General features: G+C 38.1%; 1 protein-coding gene across 1 annotated transcript in view; it reads right to left on the bottom strand.

The window, feature by feature from the left end:
* The window catches only part of LOC149842484 (mitochondrial ATP-independent inner membrane protease subunit 2-like), a 49,924-nt gene extending 34,418 nt beyond the window's left edge, over positions 1 to 15,506 (bottom strand). Inside the window, exon 1 of the mRNA XM_089999221.1 lies at positions 15,317 to 15,506. Within this exon, the coding sequence (XP_089855347.1) occupies positions 15,317 to 15,388 (72 nt within the window). The 5' untranslated portion in view covers positions 15,389 to 15,506. The remainder of the gene's footprint in view (positions 1 to 15,316) is intronic.
* Positions 15,507 to 15,745: the final 239 nt, after the last annotated feature.

A 15,745-nucleotide genomic window follows, 5' to 3' on the forward strand; every position in this document is an offset into this window, starting at 1 on the left:
CTTATATCTGGGAGTGGAGTCTATAAGATGAGACAGCTTAAGGAAGGTGTTCCTTTGATCCATGGATCATACTAAAAAGGAGATAGACCAGCCATAACCCACCCTTTGAATAATTCAAAATACTTTATCTGCCTCTGTCAAATACCTAAGCACTGTTTTCAATGTGGTGATACCTTCCACTGCCAAGTCCACCATTGATGACCACATTTGTCTTTTATTACCTTAACAACCAATTGTCAAATGGCATAGCTGCCACTACCACTTGGTGATGAGAACTGTAATATCGTGTTTTTCCATGATTTATAACTTCGAAAAATTGTGAAATTTTGGCTAAGTATTTAATGAACATGATACAATCATGAAAAATATCCTTAAATGTAGGAGACGTCAACTGGGCATGAGCGTGGCCCAGGGCCCACTAACAAGACCAAAATGAGGCTATTAATATTTGAGAACTTTTTTGTTTTTAACCTTTAAATTCGAGCAAAAATAGAACAAAATTCAAGTTAAATTCAAGCGAAGTTCGGAGGCGAAAATCAGGTAAGTATACCATTAGATGCGTCTCGTAATTTTGAGAACGTTGGTGCCTTTTTTTTTAAATCGGTTTACGGTTGGCCCGAAAATTGTATTTTTTTTTTAAAAATAACCTCTATTTTTGCCTTTTCTGGATTAGATCGGACTGGATCTGCTTTGTTTGATCCAAGTTAATATGGATCTGAACCCAGTTCAAGATCCATATTGTTTAAGATCTAGTACAGGTTGGATCCAATATGAATTTGGATATAGATTTGAATCTTGGATCCGAAATTCATCCATGGAAATTTTAAAACTACTTTGAATTTAAAGTTTAAAAACAACTTTAAAATAGAATAAGGATAAGGTAGAGTTCTACCTGGGGTAGAATTCTACCCCATATGGGCTTCCAGAACCCCCTTGAAATACTTCTTAAAAATATTAAAATATTAATTTAAATAAAATAAAAAAGATAAGATCTAGATGGATAAAGAAGGTAGAAGGTAGAGTTCTACATATGGTAGAACTCTACCCATATGAGAGGCCTCTAGAGGGGACGTCACCCCCTCTTTAAAAGACCTAAAAAAGAATTTATATAAGGGGTGTAACTCCTCTCTCTCTCTCTAGAACTCATTTTCTAGAGAGAGAAAGAAAAAAAAGGAAAGAGAAAGAAAGAGAAAAAAAAAGGAAGAAGGAGAGGAAGAAATCAATGTTCTCACCTTACATCCGCATTTTTCCGATCTTTTTCCACATTCGATTTAAGGTACGGATTCCTCTCTAGATTCAAATGGGGAGAAACTGTTTTAAATCTAATTCATGTGAAATTTTAGATGGAAAAAAGAAAATCTGATTCAAAAACATGTATAAATATATGCTTTGATTCACGATTTCATGTATTATTGATTTGATGAGAGCATGCTATCATTTTTTCCTGTTTAAGCATGTATTAATCTATGTTCAAGCGGTCGATCTCTTTTTTTTTAGCGGAGCATGCTGAACACACACACACACACACACATATATATATATGGGATGACCATGATTTATTGAATGATCCATCTATGTTTTTGAAAGAAAAGTAGATGTTTATGGTTTGGGATCAGATTTGATCCAAAACAGGCCGGACGATTGGCATGCAGTTATATTTTTTTTATTTTTGGCTGATCAGATCGGCACCCTGTGTGGGTGCAGTCTGGTCAGACTTGCTGTGTGTGCATAGCTTGATCAGACCTGCTATAAGTATTTCTTTTAATGATGTTTCCTGTTTACAGGCTGATTTTATTGGTTGTGATCAAACATGTATTTCTATTATTTAATCATACACTGTCTTGATGACTGTTAACAGGTTTACATGTTTGGACTGAAATTGAACCTGATTTTCAGTCATGTTATTGACTGTTATCAGATTTGATCGTATGATATCAAATCTGATTTCATGTCTGACTGTCATCAAATCTGATGTTATGTGATATTACTGACTGTTATCAGATTTGATTTCAGGAAATCAAATCTGATTTTATGTCAACTGACATCAGAGTCGACCACATGAATTTTCCTTTGTAATGACTGTCACCAGATTCACGAACATGCTGAATTTATTTACTGTTATAAAATCGGTTTTCCTTGTTTCTATATTGACTGTTATCAGCCATGTTTTTGTGTTATCAAATCCGATTTTGTGATGGTTGTTAGCAGGCTCGTTATAAACTATTTGATGTTGTTATGTTGTTTGACATCATAAATTGTTTTGATGTTGTCATGCTGATTGGCATAAAAATGTTTTGATGTTGTTATGTTGACTACTCTCAACACTATTTTTAAATTGTTTTGTATGTTGTTATGTTGTCTATCATCAAACCTGAATTTCTTTGTTGTAAACTGCCAGTAAACTTGTTTTTATGTTGTTATGATTGACTCTCAATAACTCTGTTTTTATGCTATTATGTCGGTTGTCATCAAACTGGAGTAAATGTTACTATGTTGGTTGTTATCGAATGATATTTATATACATGTTTGATAGCAGTCAACAAATCTGAGTTTTTTTGTCATATTATAGACTGCTTATTGGCTGCATATGTGTGGGTTATGGTTGTTCAGGACAACCCCTTGCTGCACATTGGTGCAACAATACCACACCTTCCGACAGCATGTTGTTGTGCACATGTTGCAAACAATATGTTGCTGCTCCTATTCGAGCAGTGACAACATGTTGGGGTGCACATTTAATAGCTTTGACAGGTTGTTGACAGCATGTTGCTGCTCGCTTTAGTGCAGCAATGACATGTTGACTGCATGTCGTTGAGCAGGATTATGCAGTGAAAATAAAAAAAATTGCCGAGCTGGGTTTGGTGTACAATCTGACCAGATTCGGGCACTGGCGGTGCACATGCAATCTGATTGGATTTGACATGGATTGCACGTGTGACCTGATCAGATTGTCGAGTGGTGTGGTATGTGCAATCTGATCAGATTTATTGAGTACGAATTTGTGCATCCCGATCAGATTAGCAGTGTGTTGGATGTTGATTATGAATAGTATTGTTATATTCAAACATGCATTCATGTGGACTGCAGGGTGCTATATATGTTTTGGATTTGATTGTGCATGTTTATGCATTCAATTACTATGTTGTAAATATGCATATCAAACGCATGAAAATTCTGAAGTTATTTTGATGTTTGCTTAAATATGATCATGTGCATGTTTGGATGTTATGCATGAAATGAATCATGATAATGTATATTGCAAGCATTTGTCTGCATGCGTATGCAATTGGCTTTATGTTGCATTCATGTTGTGTGATTGAATATGCATTATGGACATATTTTGAAACAAGGTGTGTTGCATGTTTACTAAAATTTTGCAAAAAGATGCATAAATCATTTTGAGATGGTTTTGTGGTCATATGTGAACCACTGTGGAGAAAGGATTTTAGATTTTTGTTTGTCCTATGATATGATCTTAGCAAACACTTGGTTTAGGAAGTGGGAGTCTCACCTAGTAACATTTAAAAGTGGGGTTAATACGAGTCAGATAGATTTTTTCCTACTTAGAAAGAGAGATAGGGGTTGTTGCATCGATTGTAAGGTTATACCAGGAGAAAGTGTAGCTACACAACATAGAGTCTTAATTTTAGATCTTAGAATTAGACAATGCCGCAAAAGGGATAGACATAGGATAGATCCTAGAATTAAGTGGTGGGCACTGAAAGGAGCTAAACAAGGAATGTTTGTAGAGCAGGTAGTTAAGGAAGTTGATTGGTGTCTCGAGGAGGATTCAGAATCAATGTGGAATAAGATAACGGGTGGTATGAGAAAAGTAGCTAAGGAGGTATTGGGTGAGTCTAAAGGCGGTGCACCACTAGGTAAGGATACATCGTGGTGGAACGAGGATGTCAAATTAGCTATTAAGGTTAAAAGAGAGTGTTATAGAAATCTAAGTAAGAGTCGTGATAATGAGAATTTGAAGAAGTATATGATAGCAAAGAAGGAAGCTAAAAAAGTTGTTCGAAACGCGAGGGCTAAGGTATATAAGGAGGTTTATGACAAGTTGGATACCAAAGAAGGCGAGAAGGATATTTATAGGCTTGCAAAGATGAGAGATAGGAAATCGAAGGATTTGGGTATGGTTAGATGTATCAAAGATGAAACGCAAAGGGTTTTAGTCAAAGATGAGGAGATTAAGGAGAGATGGAAAGATTATTTTGATAAGCTATTTAATGATAGTCATGCTCAAGATCTTGGAGACTTCTCCATTCCTTTTCATGAGATAAATCGTGACTTCATGCGCAAGATTCAAAAGAAAGAGATTGCAGAGGCTTTGAAGAAAATGAAATCAAGAAGGGCAGTTGGCCCAGATGGTATACCTATCGAGGCTTGGAAATGCTTGGGAGAGAAAGGTTTAGAATGGTTGACAAATCTTTTTAACTTGATTTGGCGAACAAATAAGATGCCTAATGAGTGGAGGAAGAGTACTTTGGTGCCTTTATATAAGAATAAGGGTGATATACAAGATTGCACAAACTATCGTGGTATAAAACTCATGAGTCATACTATGAAACTTTGGGAGAGGGTGATTGAGTCTAGGTTGAGGAAGGTTGTCATGATATCGGAGAATCAATTTGGTTTTATGCCTGGAAGATCAACTATGGAAGCTATACATCTTCTTAGACAACTTATTGAAAGATATAGAGAGAGGAACAAAGATTTGCATATGGTTTTTATTGATTTAGAGAAGGCATACGATAGAGTACCTAGGGACGTTCTCTGGTGGACAATGATGAAGAAAGGTGTTTCTCTCAAGTACATTAGTATAATTAAAGATATGTATGAAGGAGTAGTAACCAATGTCCGCACTTGTGGAGGGGTGACAACCAATTTTCCGATAACGGTTGGGTTACATCAAGGATCTGCTTTAAGCCCTTTCCTATTTGCGATAGTGATGGATGAGCTTACGAGATCAATTCAAGAAAATGTACCGTGGTGTATGTTGTTTGCTGATGATATTGTTTTGATTGATGAGTCTAGAGCTGGGGTTAATGCTAAGTTAGAATTTTGGAGACAGACATTGGAAGCTAGAGGTTTTAAGTTGAGTAAGAGTAAGACTGAATATATGGAATGTCGGTTTAGTAAGCAACGAAGTAGTGATGGGAGTGTAGTGAAGCTTGGTGAGCAAGATATACCGGTGAATGATTATTTCAAATATTTGGGATCCATCATTCAAAAGTATGGAGAAATTGATGGAGATGTAAATCATAGGATAAAGGTTGGGTGGATGAAATGGAAAAGTGCTACTGGAGTGCTGTGCGATCGTAGAATGCCATTGCGGTTGAAGGGAAAGTTTTATAGGACGACTATTAGACCCGCTTTACTATATGGTACGGAATGTTGGGCTGCCAAGCGACATCATATTCAAAAAATGAGTGTAGCTGAGATGCGGATGCTTAGATGGATGTGTGGAAATACAATAAAAGATAAGATTCGGAACGAAGAGATACGTAAGAAGGTAGGTGTTGCACCCATTGAAAATAAGATGCGAGAGAATCGTTTACGGTGGTTTGGACATATTCGGCGAAGGCCTAATGATGCTCCAGTTAGAAGGTTGGAGAAATGGGAAAATATATTAGTTAAAAGAGGTCGGGGTAGGCCTAGGAAGACTTGGATGGAGATGATAGGAAAGGATATGAATGCTTTGAACCTCACCGAGGACATGGCGTTGGATAGAAATGATTGGAGGAAAAGGATTCATGTGGAAGACCCAAAATGAATTTCTTTTTTGGTTCATATCGCTGACCCCAATTGTTTTGGGATGAAGGCGTAGTTGTTGTTGTTTGTTGTTTGTTGTTTGTTGTTTGTTGTTTGTTGTTTGTTGTATGTGAACCACTGTGAACCGTGTAGGCCAGGAACATGTGTTGCTCCAATATTGTTGATTTTAATTTATGCATTGCAAAATTTATTCTGGAAACTATTGATTTTTTCAAAATTAATTGCACTGTTATATTTTACGGGTCAGGGCCTGAAGTTGGTTTAGAACGTGGATTTGCAAAACAATTCGTGTAAAGAACTTAAAATTATTTGAAAAGGTAAAAGAGATCAAACAATGTAATTAATCTATTTCTTAATGCCCCTTCCACAGTGTGGGAATCTTGGATGGCGGTTTGAGGGGACCGTGAAGATGCTAAAACTCCGTATGCAATTGTGCCCCTAAACCCAATATGGTAGTTCACCTCCCGGACACGGTTTTAGGGAGATTCAGCTACTTTGCTTAGGGGTGGTGTTGTTGACTCAGTTGTAGTTATTGGTATACCAAGAAAGTGGTGTCAATGGTTGGGGATTTTCATTAATGTTCCGTCATTAGGTGAGGATTCTTAATGTTCCGATAGAAGATGAGAATTCATGATATCGGACGAGGAACAAGTGTGAAACTCAATAATAAAATATAAATTGTGTATTAAGTTACAACTGGGAACCTAACTTAGACTTTGAAAATATTGTGCTCGTTTTGAGTATCCGCGGATTTAAGAAAAAGTGAAAACTAAAATTGTATGCATTTAATAGGGGCATGCATACAAAAACAACTCTAATAAATAACTTAATAAGTTATTCATACATGTATATTGAATCATGCATATTTAGTGTTCTTCATTAGTTCATGCATTCATGCTTATTCTGTTTCGCATGATAATTATTAGTGCATGATATTTGTTTAAATGCTTGAATGGTGAGTTGATTATAAAAATTGTTATTTTTATAGTCCTCTAAAATTATGCATGAATTTGGTTTATGATATTTCATTACTATTTGAATTTTTAGAGGAATTTGTATAAAGGACTTTGGTTCTTACTCGTTTTCAAAAACTATTTTACAGGACGATTTTATTATTTCAGCTTATATGATATTTATTCAATTGATTAATAAAGATGATTATTCTTCGTTGATTCAATGCACTATCTGTTTTGGTTTGGTATATATTAAATATGTGAGACCCCAGATCCTTGGGTTTATTTCCGCAATTGTTTTAAAAAATAAAAATTTTACTATTTTTACGAAGATTAGTTGGGGTCATTACAAGAACCTTGTTCTTCAATCACAAACCACTAATACCAAGACCCCACTATTCTTAAAGAGTCTTATCTCCATCTTCTTTGGAAGGCAATATAAAAGACTCAAATATCAGTGTATCACTACCAAAAGATGGTGTGCCAAAGTCATCCTACCAGCCAACAACAAATAATTGGACTTCAGAAATTAAACCTTCTTAGCAACCCTATTCTTGATTGAGCTACAGTCAAAGTCCTAGAAATTCTCCTCGAAGTCGACAAACAAAGACACACATGGAAAAATCCCCAAAGCTGCACCCAGAAATGATAATAGCGAGATAATTAAGGCAGATTTTCCACATCAAAAACCATCACATTACTTTTACCCCCTATTGTTCTCTAAACCAGGCTAGGACAAAAAAAACTTCAAATAACAGCCACTCTCCAGAATTGTAATAATTTGACTGGCTTAAGTCATTTGAGAACCTTAAATCTGCTATCCCTTTGAAGCCTAGTAAATGCAGTCCCTTAATGTATCCTTTACTCGATCGTTGCTGAAAAGTACCCTCAGCCCCTCACCAACTATACTGAAGAGTAAGGGAGAAAGGAAATCCCGTGGACCTCTCAGTAGTTCAACAATTCCATACAAGAGAATTAGAATTTCAAACAAACTGAATCAAGTGCTTTCTAAGAAAGCTGGAAAACTTGATGTGATAGAGTGGAGGGATTTGTCGGCTATTAAACCACATGTTCTTTTACCTGTAAAGAAGGCATGTTCATTTGCTGATATAAGCTGCTGATCATCTTTTTAAGCTTTTATGCCAACATCTTAGAAATGATTATAGACACTACTCAATAAGGAGATAGACCTGCACTGACTGATGTCCTCTGCCTCATTCTCTATTGAAACTAAGATAAGCAAAAACCTACCAAAAGAGTCACATATGACTCCTAGGTTCTCCCTTTCAAGTGGGTACAAAAGGGTTTCTATGGCATCCACTGTTGACCAAGAAGTGTCTAGTGGTGCCTGTTAATTACAGAGGAATGTAGCTTGCATGTGCCTACCGCTCATTGATTTATTCTTTTTTATGAACAGTAATAAACATGTTTCTCTTTATAAACTAGTGATAACAACAGTGAGAGCACTGTGAACACATAATAGGATGAATTTTGTATACAAAACCTGATCACAACATGGAAACAGCCATTTTTGTGCGCTTAAAATATTTGAGCCATGACGATGGCAAGATGTCCAGATTGTACGTTCATGCACAAAACACATACAATGATGGGCTTCCTCGTTATTGTCAAAAGAGGGGCTACTGTGAATAGAATGTTCACTCAACAGCTTTGATTTTCTTTGAGAATGTGTTGATGCCCACCAAAAAATGTATTTAGTAATGCATCAACAATCAGCTAAAGGTTTTTTGAACAGACTCAAATGGTGACACTTGCCAAGGATTCCTCTTTCTTCCTCTTTTGAATTATTCTATCCTCCTTTGTTTCACTGTTTCTATTATTGCCCCCATGAAACTATTTTTTCCTCATAAATCTAGGAAGGATCCATGTATAGGTACAAGTGTTAGTAGTCCCTACAGCTAGGAACCAGCTGGTTTTACACCACAGTTGAACTGACTAGCCTCCAGTTTGAGGTTTCTAGACATTCTCCTTTTTTGCCCAAAAAAACATGAGGGAGATTGTTACGGTCCAGAACATCATAGTAGATCCAGATCCAATGCCCAGGATCCAGACACCACTGCCAAAGAGCACAGTGTGGGTCTCAGGATGATGACATAGCATTGCTAATGGTTGACAAGTCAAAGATCCAGACTCCCTAGTTCTAGAAGTTCATTAGTGGTAATTAAGTAGTTAATTAATTATGGAAGTCTTTTAATCGGTTTGTTCAGGAGTCCTTAGCTAAGAGTCTTAGTTTAGTTGGTTCTTGGGATTTCCTAGTTAGAAGATGGACTATGCAATAAGGACTCAACCAAAGCTCCATTTATATAAGTCTTGACGAGTAATATTATACATTGAGATCTGCTTTAGGCTTGGTCATTCCTCTCTCTCTCTCTCTCTCTCTCTCTCTCTCTCTCTCTCTCTCTCTCTCTCTCTCTATATATATATATATATATATATATATATATATATATATATATATATATTTTTTTTTTTTTTTTTTTTTTTGCTTCAGGCTTCCCTACCCTCGAATGCCCACCTCTCTCTCTTTTCCCTTGGACGTCCCTACCGCTCTGGCATCTTCTTCTCTTCTATCACTGATCTTACCTGGCACGTCCCTAGTGTGGTGGTGGACCTAGTTCGAGCAAGGGCCCTAGCCCTTCACGTGTTTCCTTTAAATATTTTAGAAGGCTACAATGCTTGGCAAAGCTGTTTGGAAGCCTCTAGAGTCATGGTTTTGTTGTACTCTCCTCTCTAAAGCCTAACTCAGGTACACAACCCTTTAAACCTCTGATATTGATTTCATAAACTTGTAACCAGACCCTAGGTTGCATTAGATTGCTTTAGCCTTAAAACCAAAATCGTATCTACCTGATTACCCCGAAAACCCTGTTTTTATCGTTTGAGCATCCCAGCCTCCCAACAACCAATTTTAGTGATTCCTGACCTTTGGCAGCCTACCCTAACCCTGACACACGTTTTTAAGTGTCCAACAAACCCTTAGGTTCAGTCCATAACATATCTGAACCGAAACCCTTTATGAGTTAGCTTCCGGAGTCGTTTTTAGCCTAGCTAATTTTCTTGTTTATCGAAAACTTGTCCCAGAATCCCTAAACCTACACTATGGTAACCCTTAGGCCTATTTTCCATTATATCTAGCAAGAACCGGCACCTCCTACGCATCTGTACCAGCCATGTAAGTATAAGAATTGCAAGAACGATCCTCTCGCCACCATCGAGCTCAGACTAGAGTACCCATCTGTTGCGAGCTAGGAGCTCCCTTCTGGTTCAAGCTTCGAACAGATTCAACCAGAGCTTGAGGATGGTGTAACAAGTTGGTATAAGATGAAAGTGCACTAGGATCGAGGCAACGAGCACTAGAGGGGGGTGAATAGTGCTTTTATAAATAATCTGCGGAATATTGAAGGATTTTGCAAATCGAAAAGCAAACACACAAAGAACACAAGATTTTATCCTGGTTCGGTCTATCCCGACCTACATCCAGTCCCCAAGCAAAACCCGCTTGAGATTTCCACTATCAACCTTGTAAACTACAAGATCACACAGACCAAAACCGGTCTCACTTTCAGTAACAACCCTACTGAAATCAAACAACTCTTTTACACCAAGGAGTCCTTTTTACAGAAAAGAAATAACAACTTACAATACAACCTATGAGCCTTTCTTTTGAATGCAAATGAGATGCAATTGGCTTTTGAGGTTGTTGAAATACGCTACTCACGAATTCACTATCTCTCAAAGTGATTTGAGTGAAAAACTGAAGTGAAAATATCAAGTGAGTGAGAAAACAAATACTTGACTGAATAGGAGTGAAAAGCAATAAGTAAATGATTCAAATCAATTGAATTCTTGTTGTTTTTTAGTGTAAAATGCACTCATATTTATAGTTAAAGTTTTCCATACGTTGAGGATATGAAAGGGTGTCAAAACTGTCCATTTTGAACGATCAAAATGTTTGAAAAATGAAAAGACACGCCTTTTTTGAAGTTTCAGGAAAATGGCAAAATTAGTCGATTGAAACAGTAGTTAGTCGACTAATAGTTAGTTATTAGTAGACTGACAGTTATCGTCGGTCGACTGATCTGTTAATCGAGTCGTTTGAAAATCTGAACTTTTGAAACTTAGTCGACTTGAGAAAAGTTAGTCGACTGATAATATCATCAGTAGACTGAAAAACCTTTTAGTCGACTGCTGCTAAAATCTTCTGAAAAACAAACATTCTGTTCGGTCAACTGATAAAAGCATTAGTCGACTGCTGCTGAATTTTTCAGAAAACACATGTTCTGTCCAATCGACTGATAAAACCATTAGTCGACTGCTGCTAATTTTCCAGAAAACAGACATTCTGTCCAGTCGACTGATAAAACCTTCGGTCGACTAATTTGACAAGAATGACTTTTTAGAAAATATGGCGCGAAAGGATTAGTCGACTTGTAAGTCTATTGGTCGACTAATAAACATGAAAATTTAAGAAAAGAGTTTTCTAAAAAGATTTTAAAGAGGGTTTCTTTTAAAAAAGTTTTTCTAAAGACTTTTAAGGTGAAATGCAACCTAAATATGCACTCTAAGTAAGGATCTTACAAGAATCTAAGACTTTTAATGAATTAAACATTTGCACACTAGTCTTCAAAGATTCTTCATCGAATTCTTCAATTTCTTCATAGCCTTAGCTGAAATGCAGTTTAGTCCACTTGCTCATCATTAAAACCTTGTACTTGAAGTATCATGTATGGCTTCATTGTCGTAACATAAGAGCGAAGACTATCAGATGGATATTTCTTTTGTCAAAGAGCGAGGAAGCTCACAAGCATGTGAACAGGCTCGAACTCTTTTTGAGGAGACTCAGGCTGAACTTTTTTGGCAGCATCAAGAGACTGCGAAGATGAACACTAGGCTTGAGTGTATCGAGAGGGTTGTATCAACCCTAATCGACCGCATGGAGAACCTTCGCACTCCCAAGCATGGCTTAGATCAAGTAGCTGATTTCCAGGGTAGCCAACTTGCGTGACAGAACGATTCTCTTCTGGGCAAGCCACCTTATTATCAGCACCGAGGTAGGAAACCTTGTTTTGATGTCCCTATTTTCGAAGGAGAGAACGTGTGCGAGTGGATCTTTAAACTCAAGCACTTATTTACCTATCACAACGTGTTGGTTGAGGCACGTGTTTCTGAGGCAGACGCTCCTCTCGAGGGTGATGCACTGCATTGGTACGAGTGGTTAAACACTGTACACAACAAGCCATCTTAGGAAGACATTATCGAGAGAGTCATGAAGCGTTTTGAGCCCATGGTTTTGGTGAATCACTATGTGGAGCTCAAAAACTTAAAACAGAGGGGTAGCCTAGAGGAGTATCAGGCCGAATTCGAGAACCTTTGTAATCTTCTACCACTGGTCGACGACGAGACCTTGTTGGGGTCTTGTATCGGTAGACTACGGGAGAATCTATGTATTGAGGTCCTAGTTGTAGTTGTTCAAACTCCTAAGGAGGCCTACAGAGTGAACAAGCTCCAAGAGTAGGGATGGCAATGGGGCGGGGCGGGGGACAAGGTCTCCACCCCCGCTCCGCCTCAAGATTAGAACCTCCATCCCCGGCGGGGATGGATTTTAACCTCCACCCCCGCCTTCGTCCTCGTTTCTTGTCCTCCATCGCCAGTTCAAACGGGGATGGGGCGGGGCGGGGATGAGGCGGGGATCGTGGCAGGGACGGGAAAAGGGTACGTCCATCCCCTCCTCCATCCCCGAACGGGGATGGATTTTAACCTTCGTCCCCGCCTCCATCCCCATTTCATACCCTTCATCCCCAGTCCAAACGGGGCGAGGCGGGGTGGGGCCCCGCTTTCTCCCTGTCCACTGCCATCCCTATCCAAGAGGAAAAGCAAAAGAGGCTCTAGGCTTTCTGTAAGCCAAGCAGGCCTACCGATGCGCGCACCAGGACATCGGTCGACGAACCGAAGACAGTGTCAACCAAGGGGAGTACGTCAGCCCCCAAGGTTAAGGTGATTACACGCACAAAACCTGAAGAGCGGATCAAGAAAGGGTTGTGCTTTAACTGCAACGAAAAGTTGTTCAAGGGCCACACCACTACCACATCTTCCAGGTAGTTCAATCGGATTTTGAGGAAGATGATTTGCCCAACCGGCCTAACAAAGAGGATGACACTCAGGGAGAGCCATCCGATGGCATCTCTTTCCATGCTCTCTCGAGCGTCACCACGCCCAGTTCGATGTGGGTCAATGGTCACTAGAGCACTCGTGAGGTGAATATGCTCATTGGCACTGATAGCACCCATAACTTCATCTAGGAGGGTATTGTCTGGGAAATTAGATGCAGGTTTAAGGAGCATCCAATTTTTTATGTGATGGTTGGCAATAGGTCACATCTTAAGTGTGTTTAGGTCTGCCCAAATGTGAGTCTACAACTCCAAGGAACTAAGTTTGTGGTCAACCTATACGCTTTGCCTATTCATGGGGTAGACATTGTACTTGGGATGCAGTGGATACGCACGATGGGGAAGACTGTGTGGGATTTCAAGGCCATGAAGAAGACCATTTCGAAAGATGGATCTGAGATACATGATGCATGCATATAGATACACAAGTGTGTTTGCATGTATGCATCATAGTCACATATATCTCAATAAGGCACCTCACAATATTATATGTTTCTTGAAGAATTTTGAAAATATCTTAGAAAATATGGCACTTGAAATTTTAAAAAAAATAACACTAAAAATGAAAATAATAGGCTTAGATAACTATCTTTGTGCAAAAATGCAAATAAGAGATATAAGTACTTACAGAATAAAATAAAATAAAAAGCATGTCTAAATTATGGAAAAGAAATAAACATTTGAAATAACAAAATATAGTGATAATATAATGAATTATCACCATAATTTGTCAGTTTTCATGTACTTTTGTAATGGCCTCTCTGTCTCTCAGCACTATTTTTCTACTAGTGCATGTCTGCAGGGCTTATCTTTGGAGTATTCAAGTGCATCATCTCTCAAGTAGAAAGTCATAGTTACAGGTTACTTAATCAAAACCTGGTAGAGGTGTTTTTCATCGATTTTTTAGTAAGAAACATGGGACACTAATTTTCAAATTTCTTTAAAATCTTGTTTCCACATCAATAACTCTTTGTTTAACAAATCTACAAAATTAAATGCAAATATTAAGAAGTCCATGGAGATACTAGAGAGCATTGTACCCTCAAGGAAACAAAAAGATAAGCACATAAATATAGATAGAATTTGATACCATATTGTTAGCGTGAAGTCATAAATAAGTATGTACATGATGGAGAATGTATCTTTCATGTTGTCAGCATGCATGAATAGAGGAATCACATTACCAGAAACCCACAATCCAGCACACAATGAGGCAATGATGTTCACCAACTTTTTCTCTCTGTTTAAAAGTAATCTTAGGATGCTCATATTACAAGATAAATGAAGGAAAAAAAAACTATGCTTAATTCAGAAAGAACAAAAAAGTGGGATAATAGCAAAACAAATACACAAGAAAGATGCAAAGGCCAATTAGGCAACATATGCTCAAGCTACAGAAAAAGGACCAACGATGAGATCCATATAATCTGAAATTTACCAATTCTGACATGTCAATAGTGGTTTTTCAAAACAACAAAACTGGTATTAAACAGCAACACAGTGGCAGCTTGAATCAATATGCAATAGCTCAAGATAAGACTGACACTCATCACATTGCATTTGTTAGTTTGCCAGTAGAAGGCAGATCATCAACGTAATCACCAATCGCTCTTGACTATGCAACACTGAAAGCACCTAGAATGACTGTACTTTCTACCATAAGCAGGTTCCCGATGCTCGAACATTCTAGGGCCCAAAATGTCTATGGGAGACTATTTAAAACCCACTAAAACGAAGAGAATTGAGATCAAATGCCTAAATAACCATATGCAGAGTCCTCCCAGAGGCATCGATATTTATGCTGTGAGGGAATCTCTAGAGAGACGTGCCAACAAGGTGAAAAACAAATGGACATGCCTACCTAGGAAAATATGGTGAATAGCATAGGATCACAACAACAAAGACCGACAGAAAACTGGCTCATATTTCAAGGGAAACTTATTAGAACAACATTAATGTCAACACACCACCAAATTTCAGCTTCGCTGTCTGCACTGAATCAAATCATCACCGAAACTATTCAAAAAAATTACTATCCTATAAGAAAACTAGAAGTTCCAGACACGCAGCCATTTCCCTAAACCCTAGACCCAAACCCCCCATATGGCATACATCAAGGACACTCGAAATTAACCCAGCATTGTACGATACCCATAAGTAAAAGATGGGTCATCAAGCAAGATACAGCAGAACAATCCTGGCATAAAAATAAGGAAGATGGGACTCCTAAAACCCACAAACTAAGGACAAAATGTAACCCAAAAGAACAAGATAGCCAAAATTTTGACGCAAAAAAAAGGGGGATGGGCAGAACGGAATTAGAGGAAATACAAGAACATCCGTGTTTATAATAAGATGAAATGACAATAAGCAGCATGAGAAAGAGAGAGAAAGAACCTTCCAACTGAGAGACACGGAGTACTCCAACTTGTGGGCTATGTATCGAAACCACGTCGAAAGGGAAACCATCCTCTGGAGCCGTTGGTGCTTCAACGCATCCCTTCTCCCTCACCCTCTTTTTGGTTTCTCTCCTCTCTCTCTCTCTCCCTCTCCCTCTGCAACTCAGACCCTCCTCCCTCCCCTTCTCTCTTCTGTAATAGACTATAAGTACTTGTTTCTTGAATAATTTGTGAAAAACCACCTACCTTATTAGTATTTACATTGAGAGTTTGCCTAGCGATAGCTAACTTAGACGAGAGACAAAATTAAACAAAGTGGGAGAGCACTAAGAAAATTCACATTGAGTACATGGAAGTCCGGTTTTGAAGTTTAATCATAAAAATGGTTTGGTTGACCTTGAGTGGCATCAAACAAAGTGATTAAAAT

This window comes from Nuphar pumila, chromosome 3, assembly GCF_984573655.1.
Source record: "Nuphar pumila chromosome 3, dmNupPumi1.hap1.1, whole genome shotgun sequence".
Classification (NCBI taxonomy): domain Eukaryota; kingdom Viridiplantae; phylum Streptophyta; class Magnoliopsida; order Nymphaeales; family Nymphaeaceae; genus Nuphar; species Nuphar pumila.